This window comes from Microtus oregoni, unplaced genomic scaffold, assembly GCF_018167655.1.
Source record: "Microtus oregoni isolate MIOR12 unplaced genomic scaffold, Mior012 000017F_ref0000208, whole genome shotgun sequence".
Taxonomy (NCBI): domain Eukaryota; kingdom Metazoa; phylum Chordata; class Mammalia; order Rodentia; family Cricetidae; genus Microtus; species Microtus oregoni.
Genome location: NW_024543076.1, coordinates 2,248,879 through 2,267,591, shown reverse-complemented (window position 1 = coordinate 2,267,591; position 18,713 = coordinate 2,248,879). Strand labels below are relative to the sequence as shown.

The following is an 18,713-nucleotide window of genomic DNA, read 5'->3' as shown; positions in this document are numbered from 1 at the left end:
AAATGGATTAAAGTGGAAAGGGGGAAGTGAGACTGCCACAAATAACATGATCATGGGATCAGGGAGAAACTGGAGTGATGGAGAGAAATATGCAGCACATCTGTACCCCTTAGTCATGAACACATCTGCACCCCTTAGTCAATGAAACACATCTGCACCCCCTAGTCATGAACACATCTGTACCCCTTAGTCATGAACACATCTGCACCCCTTAGTCAATGAAACACATCTGCACTCCCTAGTCATGACCACATCTGCACCCCTTAGTCATGAATACATCTGCACCTCTTAGTCATGACCACATCTGCACCCCTTAGTCATGAATACATCTGTACCCCTTAGTCATGACCACATCTGCACCCCTTAGTCATGAATACATCTGTACCCCTTAGTCATGAACACATATTGACCCCTTAGTCATGACCAGATCTGTACCCTTTAGTCATGACCACATCTGCACCCCCCTCATCATGAACACATCTGCACCCCCCTCATCATGAACATATTTGCACCCCTTAGTCATGACCACATCTGCACCCCTTAGTCATGACCACATCTGCACCCCTTAGTCAATGAAACACATCTGCGCCCCTTAGTCATGACCACATCTGCACCCCTTAGTCATGAACAGCAGAAATGAAGATAGTCACTCAACCAGTGACAGCACCAGAGAGAATGAATGCCTGACCTGGAGCTCATCACTTAACTACTCTAGACTTCCTGTCAGGGGGCCGAAGGGCTCTGCTTGCCTCAGTCTTCCCAGCACTGGGGTGTCTGTGAGCATCACAGCTTGTCCTTGGGTCTTGGGGATTTACCTCAGGTCCTTACGCGTGCACAGCAAACACTTTACCTATCTCCACAGCCCCACCTAGGTACCTGTCAGGGGTGGGCCTGACACAGCCACCTTCTAGCCAGGGTTTGGGCAGCAGAGTTCTCTGCTTGTCCTGCTGCGGGCCCGTTACACGCTGTAGCTCTGTCCCCCACTCCAGGGTGTCAGGTGATGAATGACAGTGGCGGTTTGGAGAGCAGTGGAGACAGAACTGACTGGACGGAAGGGGATCTGGCAAGGGTAGAGCAGACTGTCTCAGAGACTATCCTGTGGAGCCTCTAATAGACTGCCCTGAGGCTACTGAGTTACTTAACTTACTTACTTAACTTACTTACTTAACTTGATGTTTATTGAGAGCGTACCAGGGGGCAGGTACCATACAGGGGATACAAACCAGTCCTTCCTCTTGCTCTGCTCTCATGGGCCTACATCTTAGTGGCAGAGGCATTATTTGTGACGGCAACAAAAAGCCGGATGGAGCAGTGTCACAGTTGACTGGCCGGCACTGCCTGCTGTGTTCTTATCTTCCGGGCATTGTAGGGTCTCTTTCCAGCCACACTGAATTCAGGCCTGGACACAAGGCACATTTTAGAGAATGGAAAAGAAAAACCCTAAAAACTGAGTGGCAGTAGTAAAAGGTATAGAGATAGACGTTTTAAAACTCTGTTACATGCCTTGCCTGAAGTTCTTCCTTTTGCTATGAAAATGGTCCCAGAGGGGCATTGCCAGCTGTGTCCCAGAGGGAGGACACCATGGGGGAGCCACACTTGATCCTCAATGGACAAGAGCTGAGATGAGTAACAGGCTCTCATTTGCTTTAATTCACTGAGGGTTGTTTTGTTATGCAGCAGAAGCTAATCTGCCCTAACTAGTGCATACTCTCATTCTTTTTATGTACCCTCTAAGGGACATTAATTCACACCCACTGTGTATTTTAGACTCTTAAGCCTTCTTAGTATAGTAATCCAGGCATAAAGCCAAGATTCTGCAGGCCCATGCTATCAGGAGGGAACTGTTGTTCTAAATGACTCCGGACGTGTTCTCTTACAACCCAGTCACAGAACACCAGTGCATCCTGGGACTCAGACGAAGTCTTGAGTTCTAACATTTGTGACCTAACCTGGAATTTATGCCTTGCTTCTTCTTCCAAAGGACTGGAAGCAATACATAATAACCACCTAAACACAATGAAGGTTTAAAAATAAAGGTCAGATATAAGAGGGCAAAATAATCCTCCAGAAACCCCACGGAAGATGCGACTGCCCTTGATGGTGACTGAATTTGGCTTTGACTTGCTGGCAGTCAAGGTTAAAAATTTGCACATATGAGCATGCATACACACATACATACACACAAATAAATAAATATAATTTAAAAACTAAAGTGACTCCAGATCTCAGGAAGGAAGCACACTCAGACAAGTAGAGGTTCATGGGTGAGTGGGGCCCATTCTTGGCAACACACTCCTCAGGTCTCTGGTGGACCCTTATCTCGGGGCCATGGGTCCAGCAGCAGAACCACCGTCCCTCCTAGAGATGCCGAGTCCTCCTCTTGGCAGCCTTGGCCCCAGAAGTGGGCTCTTGATAAAAGGCGAGGGTGTGACATTAAATTAAATTGCAACTCGGCAGAGAGGTATCTTTGAGATGCTGGCTTAATGGGTCCGGCCAGATGGTTTGAATGTGGACATATGGGGCATGGGGAGAGAGTTCCAGGTGGAGGGAGCGATTCAGTCGATAAATATTTACCAAGAGCCTGCTTTGAGCCAGGGCCTGGTGGTGGGTGCTGGGGACACACAGATGGTCTTGGCCTCCGAGGAGGTCACAGACAAGGGGGACAGGTGCATAGACAGTCACCAATGCTGTGACCAGAATGAGCGAGTGCACAGGGTGAGAGGCGTGGGATGGGCAGAGATCTCCAAGGCCTCATACTTGGCCCCATAGCTCCTGGGGAAAATCCTCCTGAGCTGCTTCTCACAGATCGAGGTGCAGTTTTTACGAGGGACGATGGCACACTGGGGCAGGAAGGAGGGTGCTCTGTATGGCGTGAACAGAGGCCCAGGAGAAAGAAGCACATAGGTTGGAGTAGCCAATCAGGTTGGAGGAAGGATCGCGTCACCACCCTGAGACTGGAGGCCAATCCCCACATCACCAGAGGCCTCTGGCCTATTTGAAGAATGCAGACTTCTGTCTCTGATGGAGGATGGTGTACTCAGAGCTTCCTAAGGGGCAGCTGCCCTGGGAGGACTCACCCAGGCAACCTGAGCCATGCACTCCCTGACCTAGGCCTGGCTAGTAAGGATGACTGTGTGTGTGACAGAGATCTGCCCTGCTGTCCAGGGCTATCACTTCAGCAGCGACTCTCTGCCACGTGGAGAATGTGATCTTAGCCTTAAAAGCCATGGGCCACCAGGCTGTGGGCAGCTTAAGGAGCCGCTGGCCAGCACTCTCCCTCCTCTGCCATGGCGCTGTCTGCTTTACAGTAAGAACCCAGAGGCGGGGCTTGGTCAGCTTTGTGAAGATCCCAGGTGTTACCAGAAAGCTCCCGAGTGGATCCCCCCTCCTTTACCCAGACAACTGTAGAGGGAGGTAGAAGGTAAGGGTTAAAATTCCTTAAAATTCCATGTGTTTGCCTCTTCCAATATCTGTTTCCATAGAAACATTATTGGTATAAGTCACTCATTTCAAAGCCAAGTGCAGTTCCCTCATTACCCCCCCTCCCAAATCCCTGTTTGCCTCTGCGAATACAGAATGGTAAGGCCACAGAGTCAGGAGGGAAGTTTGAAGCACCCCTGTGTGCCAAACTATCTGTTAACCTGATTACGCCAGAATGGCCAGAAAGTCACAGACACCCGAGTCTAGGGAGCTCCTGAGGTAGCGAGTGACTGGGCAGCCTATGGGGATGGCTAGCATTTCAGCAAATGCATCCCCACACATGGCTCCCATGGGTGACAGGAGCATGTGTAATTCTCTCTCATTGCAACCTGCCAGGGAAGCAGACTGGGGGAGACCTTGGGTGTTGACCTCAGGGTGCTGTGACAGTGGCCCCCAGTGGCTTGTCTCAATGTCTACACTCAGCAAGTGTGAGGGGCTTCCATTGGGTTTCTCCATATCAAAACCATCTCCCACTCCTGCCCACCAAGGCTTGAGGCCACAAGAGTGTGAGAGCTGTCCCTGCACCCCACCAGCTGTGGGGTGGCCCCTGCACCTTGCTTGGGCGACACAGTAGAGTTGGCCCTGAAGGGGGAGAGTTGACCCTGGGGTCGGGAAAGCAAGAGAACTGGCCCCACTCCACTCATTGCTGTAAGAGTGAATTAGTAGGGGGCTGAATGGGGTAGGGTGGGGGTGGGGAGTGGGGTAGATAAGTGGGGAGGGGGAATGCTGGTGAGAGCAGGGGAGAACTAGCAGGCTGATCAACGCTGCAGCTGCCCAGGTCCAGAACCAGAGTTATGACTCGGCCTGCCCCAATATCCACCCCATCTATGATCTGCTGGAGCACATGAAGGTGCCTGACCTGCACACCCAAAGCTGGAGGATCTCCACAACACAGGCAACAACAGGATATCCAAGAAGAGTCTCAGTGAGGGCCCAGCATCGATGGTGTAACAGAAACCAGAGGCCCCAGACAAGATCAATGATTCTTTGCCAGGAACACTTACTTGCAACGGGGACAAAGGGGTTTATTGCATGACTCCCTGTGTCACACGACAGTTTCCACGATGAGATTTTTAATTTTTTCCTTTTTTTTCTCTTAAATTTTATTTTAAGGGGGGTGTTGTAGGGGCAGAGGGCAGTTGCGAAGGGACGGGGAAATAAATGGGATCAAGATGCAGGATGTGAAAGACGTGTTAAATAAATAAAAAGAAAGAGAAACAACAACAAAAACCCCTTTATGATGATCAGGTGGATGAACGGCTCGACACAGAGGGAAGGGGAAAAAACCCTTCCGTCCAGGGCGGCAGCTACTACATTGTTGCTATAGGCTGAGCTTCATAGCAAATTCATTTCAAACCATTTTTCTCCAATGAAAAAATAAATTCTCTCTCTCTCTCTCTCTCTCTCTCTCTCTCTCTCTCTCTCTGTATGTATGTGTGAGCATGAGTGAGTGTACACATGCACACTGTCAATTCTTGATCCTCATCTTACTTGATCTAAAAGCAGCACTTGGCATGGCTCATCAAAACTTCCTTCTTGAAGCATTTTCTTCCTTTGGTTTCCAAGGCACTGAACCCATGTGATTTTCTTCCCATCCGCCTCAGTCTCCTGTCAGGTGTCCTTTGTTGTCTCCTGCCTACATCCCTGGATGCTGAGCATCACTGTTCCTAGATCCCCCCTGGGTCCCAACTCCATTCCATCCCTATGTCCTGAGTTGAGGTCTTTGTATGGAGCCTTTGATGTCACCTGTGTGTTGACCTCTCTCAGGTCTCGTCTGCGCCCTACCTGTCTCCCTGAAGTCCAGAACTGTATATTCTACACTCTCACCATCATTACTAGCAATGCAAGGAACTTGAAACAATGCTATTTTCCTTTCTGCCAAGAATCCAAATCATATTTTACAAGCGTTTCAAACATCCTTGGCAGGTTCATCAACACCTCTGGTGTAGGAATTGCAGAAACAAGGACTCTTCCCATGACTGCGCAGGCAGAGGTGTGGCGGAGACGTCACAAGGAGCCCTCAGCACGCGCCTGGGACACCCGCCAGCCTGTGCCTCGCTCTGGAGACATCCTCCTTCTCTACATCCTCTCTGGGTGGTGCAGTTCTGACATCCTGCCTGTGGACAGCTCTGCCTCTGACCGCCAGCCCTACACGGACACTCGGCTCTTGCCTATGTAATTATTTATTCTCTTATTACTTCCCAAAGGCAGTTTCAACTTTACCATCAAAACTATTTCATTGTTTTTTTAAGTTATAAAAAAATCCACTCTATTTAATGTATTGCAGCAGAAACCCTAACCAATGTGATACTTCAAAAAAAGAAAATAATGTTATACAGATTAGAAATGGGGAAAAAAGTATAACACGGACAGCAATGTTTTCTAGATAGCATGTCCCGATAGAGTCAATACAAAACTGTGCTAATGAACAGTTCTAGCTGCTGTAGTTGCTTTCGTGTGTGTGTGTGTGTGTGTTCCTTATACTCTATATATCAGCAAACTGGGATGAAAATCACGGCACCATTTACATTAGACATCCCGCACAACAGTACAATGCAGTAGACAGAGATGTGTTGACTCGTTTTCAACATCTGTATGAAGAACTAGACAACGGATGAAAAGGCTAAAGACATTCTGAAGAAACGGAGAGGTTGTGTTTCATGTTTATGGACAAAAGATCTAACCTCAGTTGATGTCAGTGCCTCCCAGCTTGATCAATGGGTTTAGTGCTGTATTCGACAACTGTAAATGCAGAAAGCTACTTTGCAGATATTAATAAACTGGTTTTAGATTTTGAGGCACAAGACCCAGAAGATCCGATGCAACACTGAGAACGTGAACTTGGGTCTGCACAGAAACCTGCCCACAAACCCTCACAGCAGCTTTAGCTGTGACTGCCTAAGTCTAGAAGCAACTAAAACGGTTGTCAGAGATGGGAAGGATGCAGGTGGCCCAGACGGGAAGTAGAGGCTCGTCACCCACAGAATTTGAGCTGTGAACAGACATGCATAATGAAATGCATATTGCCATGCAGAAGAAGCTGGCAACAGAAAGCTGATTCCAGCAGTGTGCCATTGTGGAGAGGCAAGGGTAGACAAGTCGCTGTCAAGGAGGGAACAGAGGGTGGTTAAGACATGAGACTGCAGTGTGATTCTGTGACAGGGTCCACAGGATATCACATGTGCAGCAAGGCCCACAGTGGCTTCATTGGATTGTACATTAGGGCTTCAGTGAGAAAGAGTCTTCTCCAAGGTACCAAGTTGAGGATGTCTACACAGGACCACATATCTATTGCAGCACCCGGGAGGGTACAGCAATGCAGGACTTTTGTGAAAGTTTTCTGGAAACCTAAAACCGATCTAATGAAGTGCCAAGAATTCTAAACTGATACACACACACACACACACACACACACACACACACACACACGTTTCTGAAAAGTAGATAAAATACGTCTGCAAAAGGTAAAGAGTGGCCTTGCCAGAACCTCCCAGGGCCTGTGTGCCTTTTGCAATGACACCCTCTTACCCCTACCCAGAGGTAACTCTGATCTTGGATTTCAAATGAACAATTGCCTGCCTTTTATCTTAAGATGATGTCACTACTTTTATGGATCCTTAAAGAGTATTAAATAGCTTCCATCTTTGAACTTGAAGTATGTGAAAAAAATGCTTTAAATCTCACCCAAGCCTTACTACTGCTGGTATGTGTGTGCGCGCGGGTGTGTGTATGCGTGCATGCCTGCATGTGTGTGTTTGTGAGCACACATGAATATGTGTGTGGATGAGGGTCATCTTCTACCTTATTTTGTGAGGCAAGGTCTCTCACTGAACGTGCAGGAAACTAATTCAACTAGCCAGGCTGACCTGCAAGCTCCAGGGCCCACACATCTCTTCTCTCCCAGGGCTGGGTTTAAGAAGCGTGTTACTACACTTGGCTTCTATGCAGGTCTCAGGATTCAGGTATTCATGCTCATAAGGCAGCTTGTCACTAATCCATTTCCTCAACCCCGCTGGCTGCTCCTGCGCATTTGCACTGAGGTGCATATCTCTAGCGGCTGTTTGGGTACTATATGTGTTGCTGAGGCAAACGGGTGCTCTCAGCTCTACGTTCTCCTGAACACCCACATGAGAGTACCTCAGGTACAATGTGAGGTTTTCTCGATGTCCCCTTGAAATGTCTTCACTGGGCTATAGGCTGTGCATGCCAAACTATTGCCTGAGGTGGGGCCAATGTGTCCACCAACCTACCGTACACATCCTCCCATGACTCCATGCCCCCGGTACCTGTCCAACCCAATGAGTTGTTTCTTCCCCAGTACACCTGCCTGGGTCCTTCCCATCTCTTTCACTGCCATGTCTCTGAGCTTCAGCGAAGAAGCTTTCCCAACCTAGGAGGCCATCTCTGCCCTCACCCACTGCACCCCGTCACCTTGAACTCCCCAGCATGCTGTTCAAGGGGAACTGTGAGTTAGACACAAACGTATCCATCTCCCCTGCCTCCGTGATGGTCCCTGAAGACACGGCCACACTTCAGTTACCAGGGAGTCCAGCTAATGGATAGATGCCCCAAACAATGATTTGTGTCAGTCTGGGGCACATAGGGAGGTCAGGGGCTGGATGGTGGGCACAGAGGTCAAATGCTCAGCCTGCCCTGAGGGATTGTGTGTGCAGTCTTGAAAGGGGGGATGAGGCAGGGAAGAAAGAATTCAGATTCCCTCCCCTCCCCCCACCCCAAGGCAGCCTTTCTACTTTTGAGCAGGGACAGCCTACGTAACTGAAGGCAGACTACCCTGGTTGGAATCCAACCTGCATCTCCCACTGTCTGTGTGACTTTGGGCATGGCACTGAACCTTTCGGTGCATATAATAGTTTTCTCATCTTCAAAGTCGGGAAAATATGAGCTCGCTTCTCAGAGTTCTGTTACAAGGCTTAAATTAAGTGAGTTCTGATTTATAACATGTTTAGCATGGTTCCTGGCATGTGACAGGTGAGATATCAATATTTATTACAGAAAAATGAAGGCGGACAGGAATCAGGCTGCTCTCTGGAGGGCTGTGGGGTGTTTCATCTTCTTGGACCCTACGTGCAGTCTCTGGGGAAGACGTGCTCACGGGGCCAACCCTGTCACTCTCCAGCTGTTCGTCCTTTGGCTTCTTCCTTAGTGCAACCTGAAGGGACTGTGTAGGTGGGCGTGTGAGTTTAGTCCACTCCCAACACAGTAAGTAGCCTGCGGCTATTGTGAGACCAAGGCTGCTAGCTTTGAATCCTGTGTCCCTATGGAAGATGTCCTTGGGTGCTGGACTGGGCAGTTCGGGGCTAGGTCAACTGTTGTGATCATGTCCTAGGAGGCCAGTGTTGAGGCTGCGTGTTGGCAGAGTTTGAGGAGAGTTCAGAGAGGCTGGGGAGGTCAGGTAGGGCCAGGGAAGTCAGCGACAGGGCCTTGTAATAAATGACGTTGCTGCTGACGTTCAAACCGTTTATTTGGGTAGAGAAGGTCCCAGAAGGGGGCAGGACCCTCATGAGAGCTTGGATCATAATGGTATAAGAGTGCTCAGAGCAAACCGAAATGCTTTTGGGGTGGGGGTGGGGGAAGGGACAGACCACAAAGACCTTCAATCAACTAATTCCCTTCAGCCCAGAGTTCCTTCCCCGGCTGACCTGAAAATCCTGCCCCTGCGAGGAGCCCTTAGCACCCCGCTGCCTGGATACATTGTTTCACCACTGCATTGTGCTGTACCTGGCAGGCAGTCTGGGAGAAACCTCTGGACAGCTTAGTATCCTTCCAGGGAAACTATAGGGACCCTGCAGTGGCTTGACACATCAAAGGGTTCTGCTACCATGGCAACAGAGCAGCCGGGCAAGCCCCAAATCAGAGCGGAAAAAGAGGAATGTCCCAGGAAGAGGTGTGAGAAAAGTTTCAACAGGTACCCAGGGCGGGGGTGGGGTGGGGGGAGGGGTAGGAGGGTCAGAGGGTGAAAACAGAGTCAGTCTGGACTTTTGTCTTGGACAAACTGGATGGCCCTGGGTAGCATTCTATTCCTCCCAGACTCAGTTTCCTCATCTGTGCTGACTGCTTGGAACACTAATCTAGCAGGTCTAAATGCAGCGAAGCCACTGACAGTAGACAGGCAGGAGGCAGAAAGACCCCAGCAAGCAAACCATCAGCCACAGGGCAGGTGGCATGAGAAAGATTCCATTTGAACGATACTGAGGACACACTTCCCGTTTCCAAATTCTGCCGCTTGGGCTGACTCCAATCCTGCATGCTTGTCTCTGCCCCAGCCTCAGTCCTAGGACCTCTGGATCATCCTCACTCCACCGCAGACACAGGGAACGATGCAGCCTTCGGGTCTTTGGGACACCCCAAACCTGGTCTCCAGTGACCTGCCCCAGCGCAAGCCTGCCCTGGGCTCTCTAGCCTCATTTTCTTTAGCCCCCTCCCCTACTTTCCTGGGCCCTCTGTCTTCCCTGGCCGGTGGCAGAGCCATCCTCTGTGGGACTGGATGGACACACCTTGCTCCTTCCATTTTCACAAGATGCATGGCTGGTGATCAAAGCTCCAAGGCAATAGTGCAACTGTAAAGAACTTATCCAAGGGTTCAAGGACACAGAGGGTGGATGAGGGATCCCCTAGGGCACTGAGTGGGTGGACCATGTTCTTTTGTTAGTTATGCCTGACGGAGTGCCTGAGATACCAGATGTACCTCCATACAGGTGTGGAAGAACCTGTCTGACTGGGTGCCCTGATGCTGTCCCTCTGACCCACAAACACATCTGGTATTGGCCCACCTGTCACTCCTGCACTTTTCCAGGGAGCGTGCAGAGTGGTACGGTCGGTCTCCAGTCTCTTTCCTAAATGACATTCTGATTGCACGACTCCTCACTGGCTTGAAGAAAGTCCCGGTCCACTTTCACCTAAGCGTGGCTGCGCATCTTATATGCCTGAAGGACATACACCCCTGTCCCTAGCTCATAGAACCACCACTTCTGGTTTAGTTTAAGAAGACACATGACATTTTGTAAAAAGCGATTCCCCTGATAACGGAGCAGGGAGTGTGGAGACTCTCAGGGGCTTTTGGAATTTTCCTATACTGAAATGACAGTAAATACCACCTGCCAGCCAGAACCCCACAAAGCCAAGCTGACGTGTGTGAGGAGAGAGCCAGCAGACACCAGGGGACTCAGGCTCCCCAAACTGGGGCACCTCACAATGATCAGCGGAAGGCTTCGAGCAAGACAATTAAAACCTCTGTGTACCTACAGCGAAAAAGGGTCTACCATATATAGCCTGGGTTGGTCTTGACCTTCGATGCCCCTGCCTTCCCCTCTGTTGTGCTGGGATTACAAACCTGGGCTGCCATGCCTGGCTCACAATGGATAAGTCACGAGACTTTTCTGTAAGGCTCTTTATCTTAACAACCAATATGGAATGTGTGGAAAGAACTTCATTGCTCAGTGCCCTTGGCTATCATATGGTAAGCACAAGCTCTCCGAGTGTGTGTCCCTGCTCAAAGGTGGGACACAGGCAGGGTAATCTCTCACGCAAATGAGCAGATACACGGGTGCTTCCCTGGTTATGACAACAGACTCCTTCAAGTAGCCCAACCTTTCCCCTTCATCCTGCATTTATTAGTATAATATTAAGTTGTTCCATGCTACCTTCGATTTGCCCCTCCTGAAATAACACATGCCTCAAACAGAAGGAGGCAGAGTTGAATTGCGGAGGAAACCACGCAGTGCAGAGCCCAACACCGTCATGTCCGGAAGTGCCCGTGGTGCCTCCTGCCCCCCTCCTGCATTGACCTCTCACCTCCATGCTGTACCTCTCCACCGTCCTCCGCAGGGGGTCCACAGCCTGCCAACAGATCAGGATGCACAGGTCGATCAGTAGCATGCCCCCCACAATTACAAGCAGCTTCTGGTCTTTGATGATCTGCAGAGGGAAAGAGCAAAGGGAGGCAGATATGAGAGCTCAGCTCAGTCATTGCTTGGCAGCCCAGGTCTTTCCTGAGGATGACCAGCACCTGAACACACCTGGACTTGCTGGAGTCTGGCCACTTTTAGTCTCTGCTCAATAGCGGTTTCCATCCTCTAGGTCTTCAGTGTGAAACACCAGTTGTTACAGTCTGGCAAACTATTTTCTCCTCTTCCTCACTTCCTCTTTCTCATTCTCCCTCCTTTCCCCCTTCTCTCCTCCTAGACCCCCCTTCCTCCTCCTGACATACTCTCCCACAGCCTAGGCTGGCTTCCAACTCCCTATGTTGCCAGGAGTGGGTTTGAACTTCTGATCCTCCTGCCTCCACTCCACTTTCCATCTGCTAACAGGGAGGGATCTGGGGGACAAACCTTGGCAGTGACCAGTGTATTTCACTGACTGCAGGTCCCCCCCTCCCCCCCAGCCACCACATAAATAAAAGCTAACACGATGAAGTCCATCTGGAAAAGACTAATGGGAAAATAAACAAAGCTGGGACATAAGCTCGAGAAACATCGCCAGCTCCGACTTCTAGGGATTAAGGCCCCTTTTCAAGGAGGAAATAATAACTGGGGAGCCTCACCATTGCCAAATAAGAACAAACAAATAAACAAACAAACAAACAACAAGTGCTGCTGATCAAATTCACAAGAATAGTTTTACCGGGGCATTACCCTAGCCCCAGCTGCTGAGGCTTTGTGGGAACGTGGCCTAACCTTTGCCCTCTGGGGAGCCAGCAACTCTGTACCAGGCTTGAGAAAGTGTCTCAGGAACCTGAGGTTCAGGAATGGCAGGAAGGAGCCTCTGCTCTCTGTGCTGGAAGCAGTGGTGCATGCACTTTCCAGGGTGCTCCCCACTTTCCCACTAGTGGAACCCAAGCAGTTTCCCAGGACCCCATGCCTCTGGCACACATTGTGCGAGCTCAGCTGACCTTAGACGACCAAGGATGCCTCTCATTGGTGCAGAGGGCAAATCCCCCCCCCCCTCCAAGGCTCAAGGAGGAAGCTGGTGATGACACCAGGCAGTGGGGTCTGGGTGTAATCCTGGCTCCCCTTTATGCTGCTTGAGTAGTGACAGCCAGAGGGACAGAGGGGAGGAAGGAGGCTCATGTTTCATCCTCTGAGGATGGCATAGAGGAATGAACAAAGACCTCATCTTAACCCCAGGTGCTGCCAAATGCTTCTTTATTGGGCTTCTGTTTCTTCTTTAATAAAGGGGGTCACTGACCCCCAAGTAACATAGTTGGCATTAGAATCAAGTGAGATGAAATGTGGAAAGCACTTATTGTGGGGTTTGCTTAGACAAGATGCCCAAGGAATGGTACCTGGCTACCATTGTTCTGGGTTTGATTATTAGTGATGCTGTGTTTGTATGTAGGACTGTGACACCTAAGGGCAAAGTGTGATATGACACCTCAGCTCTAGTAGACAATGCTATCAATCTAAGGGGGACATGTGGTGGAAAGACCCTGAGGGTAGGGGAAGACGACATTATAATTTCTGTTTGGAAATTATAAATGCATTATGCTGTGGGATAATGTTCTTGTACACTGTAAAGATTTGTCACTTGTATTGGTTTAATAAAATGCTGATTGGCCAGTAGCCAGGTGGGAAGTATAGGTGGGGTGGCCAGACTTGGAGAATTCTGGGAAGAGGAAAAGCAGAAACACAGTCACCAGTCAGACACAGAGGAAGCAAGACGAGAATGCCTCACTGAGAAAAAGTTCCAAGCCACTTGGCTAAACATAGACAGGAATTTAGGTTAATTTAAGTTATAAGAGCTACTTAATAATAAGCCTGAGCTAATAGGCCAAACAGTCTATAATTAATATAAGCCTCTGTGTGTTTCTTTGGGACTGAATGGCTGTAGGACCCAGTGGGACACAAACTTCTGTCTACAGCATTATAGTGAGGAAGACTAACAGTGAAATATTAAACAAATCTACCTGCACATACCACAGAGTAACAAAGAAAATGATTCAAAACCATCCCAAGAAATGGAAACAGAGGAGAGAACAGGCATGGTGCCACCCTGGCTGCACGCAGAGCCCCAGAGAATACCTCTCAGTGCTCAAGATTTCTCTCTTCCTTCCTTTTTAGATTTCTCTTAGTAGCTAACTCAACCCTCTGGGTTCTGGGAACGCTCATGATATCATCACCTGCTGCCTGTCTGCCAACGTTCATGACATCATCACCTGCTGCCTGTCTGCCAACGCTCATGACATCATCACCTGCTTGCTGCCTGTCTGCCAACGCTCATGACATCATCACCTGCTGCCTGTCTGCCAACACTCATGACTTCATCACCTGCTGCCTGTCTGCCAACACTCATGACATCATCACCTGCTGCCTGTCTGCCAACGCTCATGACATCATCACCTGCTGCCTGCCTGCTAATGCTCATGACATCATCGCCTGCTTGCTGCCTGTCTGCTAACGCTCATGACTTCATCACCTGTTGCCTGTCTGAACTAGTGTGTCACAGTGCCACATTCTCTCTACATGGCATCAAGGCACCAGCAGTGACCAAGTATTTGCTTCTAGATCTAAGTCGGACATGGACTAACTAGTTGCGATCTTGGATATGGCCCTGCCCTTCTGAGCCGCTTTCACCGTCTGTGACACGGTGTGATAAGCTCCCAGTTCACACTTGCTGCACAAAGTCTGGCTTACGGTGACTGCTCCGCAGAAACAGAAGCCGGCTGTCTTTTGTGAATGTCACCTCTCACCGCTGTTCTGAGCAGGAGTTGGGAAGCCCACCACTTGCTTTTGTAGGCAATGTTTTATAGGAATGTAACCACACCTATCCATGGGCATATCTGTCCCCAGCTGCCTTCATTTGTCAGGCAGAGAAGAGTCCCTACACATGAGACAGCAGGGCCCACAAGGTTGAAGCATTTACCACCTGGTTCTTTACAGAAGAAACCTGGCTGACCTCTGGTTTAAAAAGGGGAGCATTTTTATTGCTTAAAAACAAGAACAAAATGAAGAAAACCTTATTTTTTTTCCAGACGAAGGCTTGTTCTGTAGCCCAGAATGGCCTTGAATTTGGAATCCTCTTGCCTCAGCCTCCTAGGAGCTGACATTACAGGTGTGTGCCATCACACGGGGCTTGACTTCTGATTTTTGTCTGGTCCTGACTGGTTTAGCAGGGCTGACACTCTGCTCTACAGTGCCCCCTTCCTGGGAAAAGCAGTATGGGGGGCTGGTGTCACCTCACCCCACCCTCTCATCCTGCAGTCTCTCACAGCCGAACTGTCCAGGCAGCTGCTGGAAGCCCTCCGAAGTCAGCTCTTTGGGTGAGCCAGGCAACTGTCTGCACAATGACCTCAGATGTTTCGTTGCTTGTGTTATCTCGTTGGGGATGGAGCTAAGATATATTCGTTCTCAGAAAACATCTGCCCCAGCACAGAAAATTCCCTCCCTGGGCGGCTGCCTCCTTTCCACACTTTGCTTTGCTTCGTAAGAGGCAGAAGGAAGGCTGTCATGAGTTTCTCCGTGTAAGACTTTATGATTGGTCTTTAGAAAAATAGTAACATGCTATGAAAACGCCGAATTTGGAACATGAAGTCACCGTGTGCCGATGCTCTCTTAATAGGCTCCCTTCCCTGAGTGCCTGTGACAATAGGGGCATGTGAGGTGAAGCCTGCACGTATGTTTGGGAAGGGCCCACCGCCCCAGGTGGAAGGGGGAAGCGGGGGGGGGGTTCAGCGAGAAAGGGAGGTGTAAGAAGACTGTAATGAAAAAGGCATGCGACTGCATCTTTATGCTTCTGAAAATCTAGTGTACGTGCTGTTAGAGGAAAACGAAGGGGTCCTCAAAACAGAATCCAAACGCAGCAGAAGCCTAATAAAACGGGTCAATTATTCAAAACACACACTGTGTGATTCAATTCACGTGAGGCTTCCTGGTGTCAGATTTAGAGGGGCAGTGTAAGGTGGTCCCTGGCTGCAGGAGGGAATGGGGGCTGGTGGTGGATGGGTGTGCGCCTTCGGCTTGTGTTTTGGAGGTGGATTGTGGTGAAGGTCACAGAATATAAACACAGTGTAAGGTGCTGTGGTCTTTGGGGACAAGAACTGGGCACTGGTTTTGTTGTGGGAAAGCTAGAGGATGTGATGTCCTCAGAGGGATCGCTCTGAGTTTAAAGCTGATTCCTTGAGCAGGTGGAGAAGGGTACAGGAAAGAGGAGAAACAGGCTTCCAACTGGCCCGCCAAGCATGCTGTGGGGAGCCAGATCATGTTGAAGGGCGGTAACAGTGGCTCCAATGAGGTTTAGTTTTGTTATATTAGCTTTTTTGGTTTGTTTGATTTTTGAGACAAGGTCTCATTCTGTAGTTTAGGCTGGCCTTGACCTTACTATTTAGCCCAGACTCGATTTGGTCTCATGACAATCCTCCCACCTCAGCATCCCAAGTGTTGGGATTACAGGCAGAAGTCATCATGCCCTGGATTTTGTTGGCTTTTAAAACTGTGGCAAAATACATCCAGTTTCTCATTTTAGTTGTTTTCAAGTGGGCCGTTTAGCCTGGTTAACTGGATGGCGGTGACTCTGTATGATTGGACCCCCTGATGTCATCAGTCTCCTCCCCGAGGGCAAAGCTACCTTCATTCCTATCCAGGAAGATTGTCCCCTTCCTGTCTGTGACTCTTGACACTCTCGATGTCACTTTCCCCACTGGTTTCTCCAAAGGTGTCTTTCAGGTCTCCAAGGACACAATTACTGCCTACTCCCGAGTCTAACGTCGTATCCCCAAGGACCCTAGCGTCCGCTCTCCCTCACAGCATCACCTTTTTAAAAGGTAGAAAAAAAAAGAAAATGAAAAAAAAGTGAAAGGTACCTCCACAGAGTTAAAAAAAGAATAAAGAATGAGAAAAAAAGTAAAGGGGGGCCTTGTGTGTCAAAGAAGCCCCTCCTGTGAACAGGCTGCCGAATTTTCTCTCAGTGGAGTGCATACTGCTGTGGGCTCCGGCACGGGGCAATGCTGTCAGATGTGACCAGAGCTTGAGGTCCCTGGACACATCTCATTGTCACCCCTCAGGGGTGTGCAGCACTAACTCCCGAGCTTCTCATGACATGTTCATTGGGCTGCTGCCTGTTGGTGTGTTCTCTGTAGTCACTCCACGAACATGGTGGGCAGCTCTTGGCTGCAGGTGACAATGTGGATAACCCCCCAGTTGCACACAGAATCAATGCTGGGTTGCATTAGTGATAGAGCAGCTCAAAGCGGAGCTGCATAGCAGGAGAGCCTGGGTCGGCACCCCTTAGCTCCGGGGAAGGCTGGTGCAAGCATGGCAGCCTGGGCCCCATGCAAGCACTCTGCTTCCTTAGGGTTTCCTAGCCCCAAGAGCCTGCATCGCTAAGGCTCTGAGGCAAGGATAGCCCACACTGGACAGCCCCAAGGCAAGCCAGAGGGCTTTTACTTTGGCTGTAGATCAGCACAGTCCTCCTTCATTTGTACCACTACATTCACAGATTCCACCAACCAAGGCAGTTCTCCAGGCAGCAGGCCCCTGGTGTTTGCATCTGTACTGAGAATATACAAACTGTCTTCTCTTACAATGATTTGTAACCATACCGTGTAACAATGTTTACACAGCATTTGCATTGCATTAGTTACTGGACACAGTGTGGAGATGATTTAAGGTCCATTTTATACAAAGGTACCAAGCACCTGTGGATTTGGTTGTTTTGGGTGGTGTGTGTGTGTGTGTGTGTGTGTGTGTGTGTGTGTGTACCCAGTGCCAAAAGGAAGCAGAGGGACAACTGTATCACCCGAGAAAGTCTAGAAACACTGATGTTCAGCTACAACCTCGGAGCTTTGAGCTCAAGCGATCTGAGCTGGATGGCCTGTGTTCATAGTCACCCACTGGACTGAAATCCACATCCAGGACCAGAAACGGCTGGGATGCTGAGCCACTTCCATCTCACAGAAGGGAACTGTCACATGATCTGTGGGCACAGAAGGCTGGAGGAGCACAGGGAGATGGCAGTGCTGTGTGTCCCTCTGTCCCTCTTTCTAAGAGTAGCCTGTGTCTGTCTGAGGAGGTCTGGGTGTCTGACAGATGGGGGTGGGGAGTAGGCAGGGTCCAGACTGTCCTGTCCCTCCAGGGTGGGGACTTCAGCTTGGAAAGCGGCTCTGACAGTGGGGATGGGGTGGTGGCACTGAGGGTGAGGGTGCCATAGGCCTCAGGCAGGAGAGGGAGTGGCAGCTTAGGAGACGGTGCCTGCTTGAATTCCGCCCGACCAGCAAGCCCACAACAGGAATTTAAAGAACAGCATTGGGATTCCTCTATGGCCAGACACCCAGTCATGCTTGGTCGATATCATGGTCACCCACAACATGGGGCAAATGCCCTCTACCCGCCTCGAGGCAGAGCTCCTGCCCTCTAAGGCACGCTATGAAAGCCCTGCCATTAAGTTAGGGGCCTAGCCCTGCTTCTCTCCCCTCTTTCAAAGAGGTTCCCGTGAGCCCTAAGTCACAGTTTTGATTCCCTAACGTCACCCCTGCCTTTTCCTCTAGCCTCTTCTGTCCATGTGAAGCCTAAATCCTGACCATGTCAAGCCTCTCAGCTCCTAGAGCACCCATTCCCTTCCACTATTATCAGGTGTTCCCTCTACAGGTATGCAGTCCCCACCCATCCTTGTCGCCTGATGACTCCCACTTACCCCCAGGTCATGGGTGTCACTTCTTACATGAAGCCTTCCCAGAACACCCTACATGTCTCTAAACATCTCCTGCCACTGTGAGTTGCAAAGGCTTTGTGAACAGATTCCTGGGGAAGCTGTCATCAGGAGGTGGGAACTGAATTTCTCTTGACTCTCCACCAAATTGCTCAGTACCTGCACACAGTAGGCGCCTAATGCCTGTTTACACAAGAAAAGTCAAATGAACACAGCCAAATGAAGTGGAAGCTCTCATTACCTTTTTCTTCATTTTTACATTTTTGAAGATGGCATGGACCCTCCAGGTCTTCGCAAACATGGCCCCAAAGGCAGTTGTGTAGCCCACGGTGAGAATCCAGGTCCGGACCTAGAAGCCAGGATAACACGGCAGAGTTAACCTCACCCAGGTGACTGACCAACCAGCAAGTGGAACCTAGGTGCTGGGTACAGACACTACCATGCATGTTGCGATCTCCTGAGCATCCTGCAGTCGGATTCTGATTCCATAGATGGCTAATACTATTGGGCACTCATCAGGTCCTGGGCACTAGGTGCAGAGATCAAAAAGGTTCAAATCCTGCCTCCAAATGGAC

The 18,713-nt window shown here is 49.8% G+C and overlaps 1 protein-coding gene across 1 annotated transcript in view; it reads right to left on the bottom strand.

Moving 5' to 3' along the window:
• Gabbr2 (gamma-aminobutyric acid type B receptor subunit 2) overlaps positions 1-18,713 on the bottom strand; it is a 343,001-nt gene that overhangs the window by 39,024 nt on the left and 285,264 nt on the right. The window contains exons 12-13 of the mRNA XM_041667549.1: positions 18,380-18,487; positions 11,293-11,415 (exon numbers count right to left, since the gene is read on the bottom strand). Coding sequence (XP_041523483.1) covers positions 11,293-11,415; positions 18,380-18,487 — 231 coding nt within the window. The remainder of the gene's footprint in view (positions 1-11,292; positions 11,416-18,379; positions 18,488-18,713) is intronic.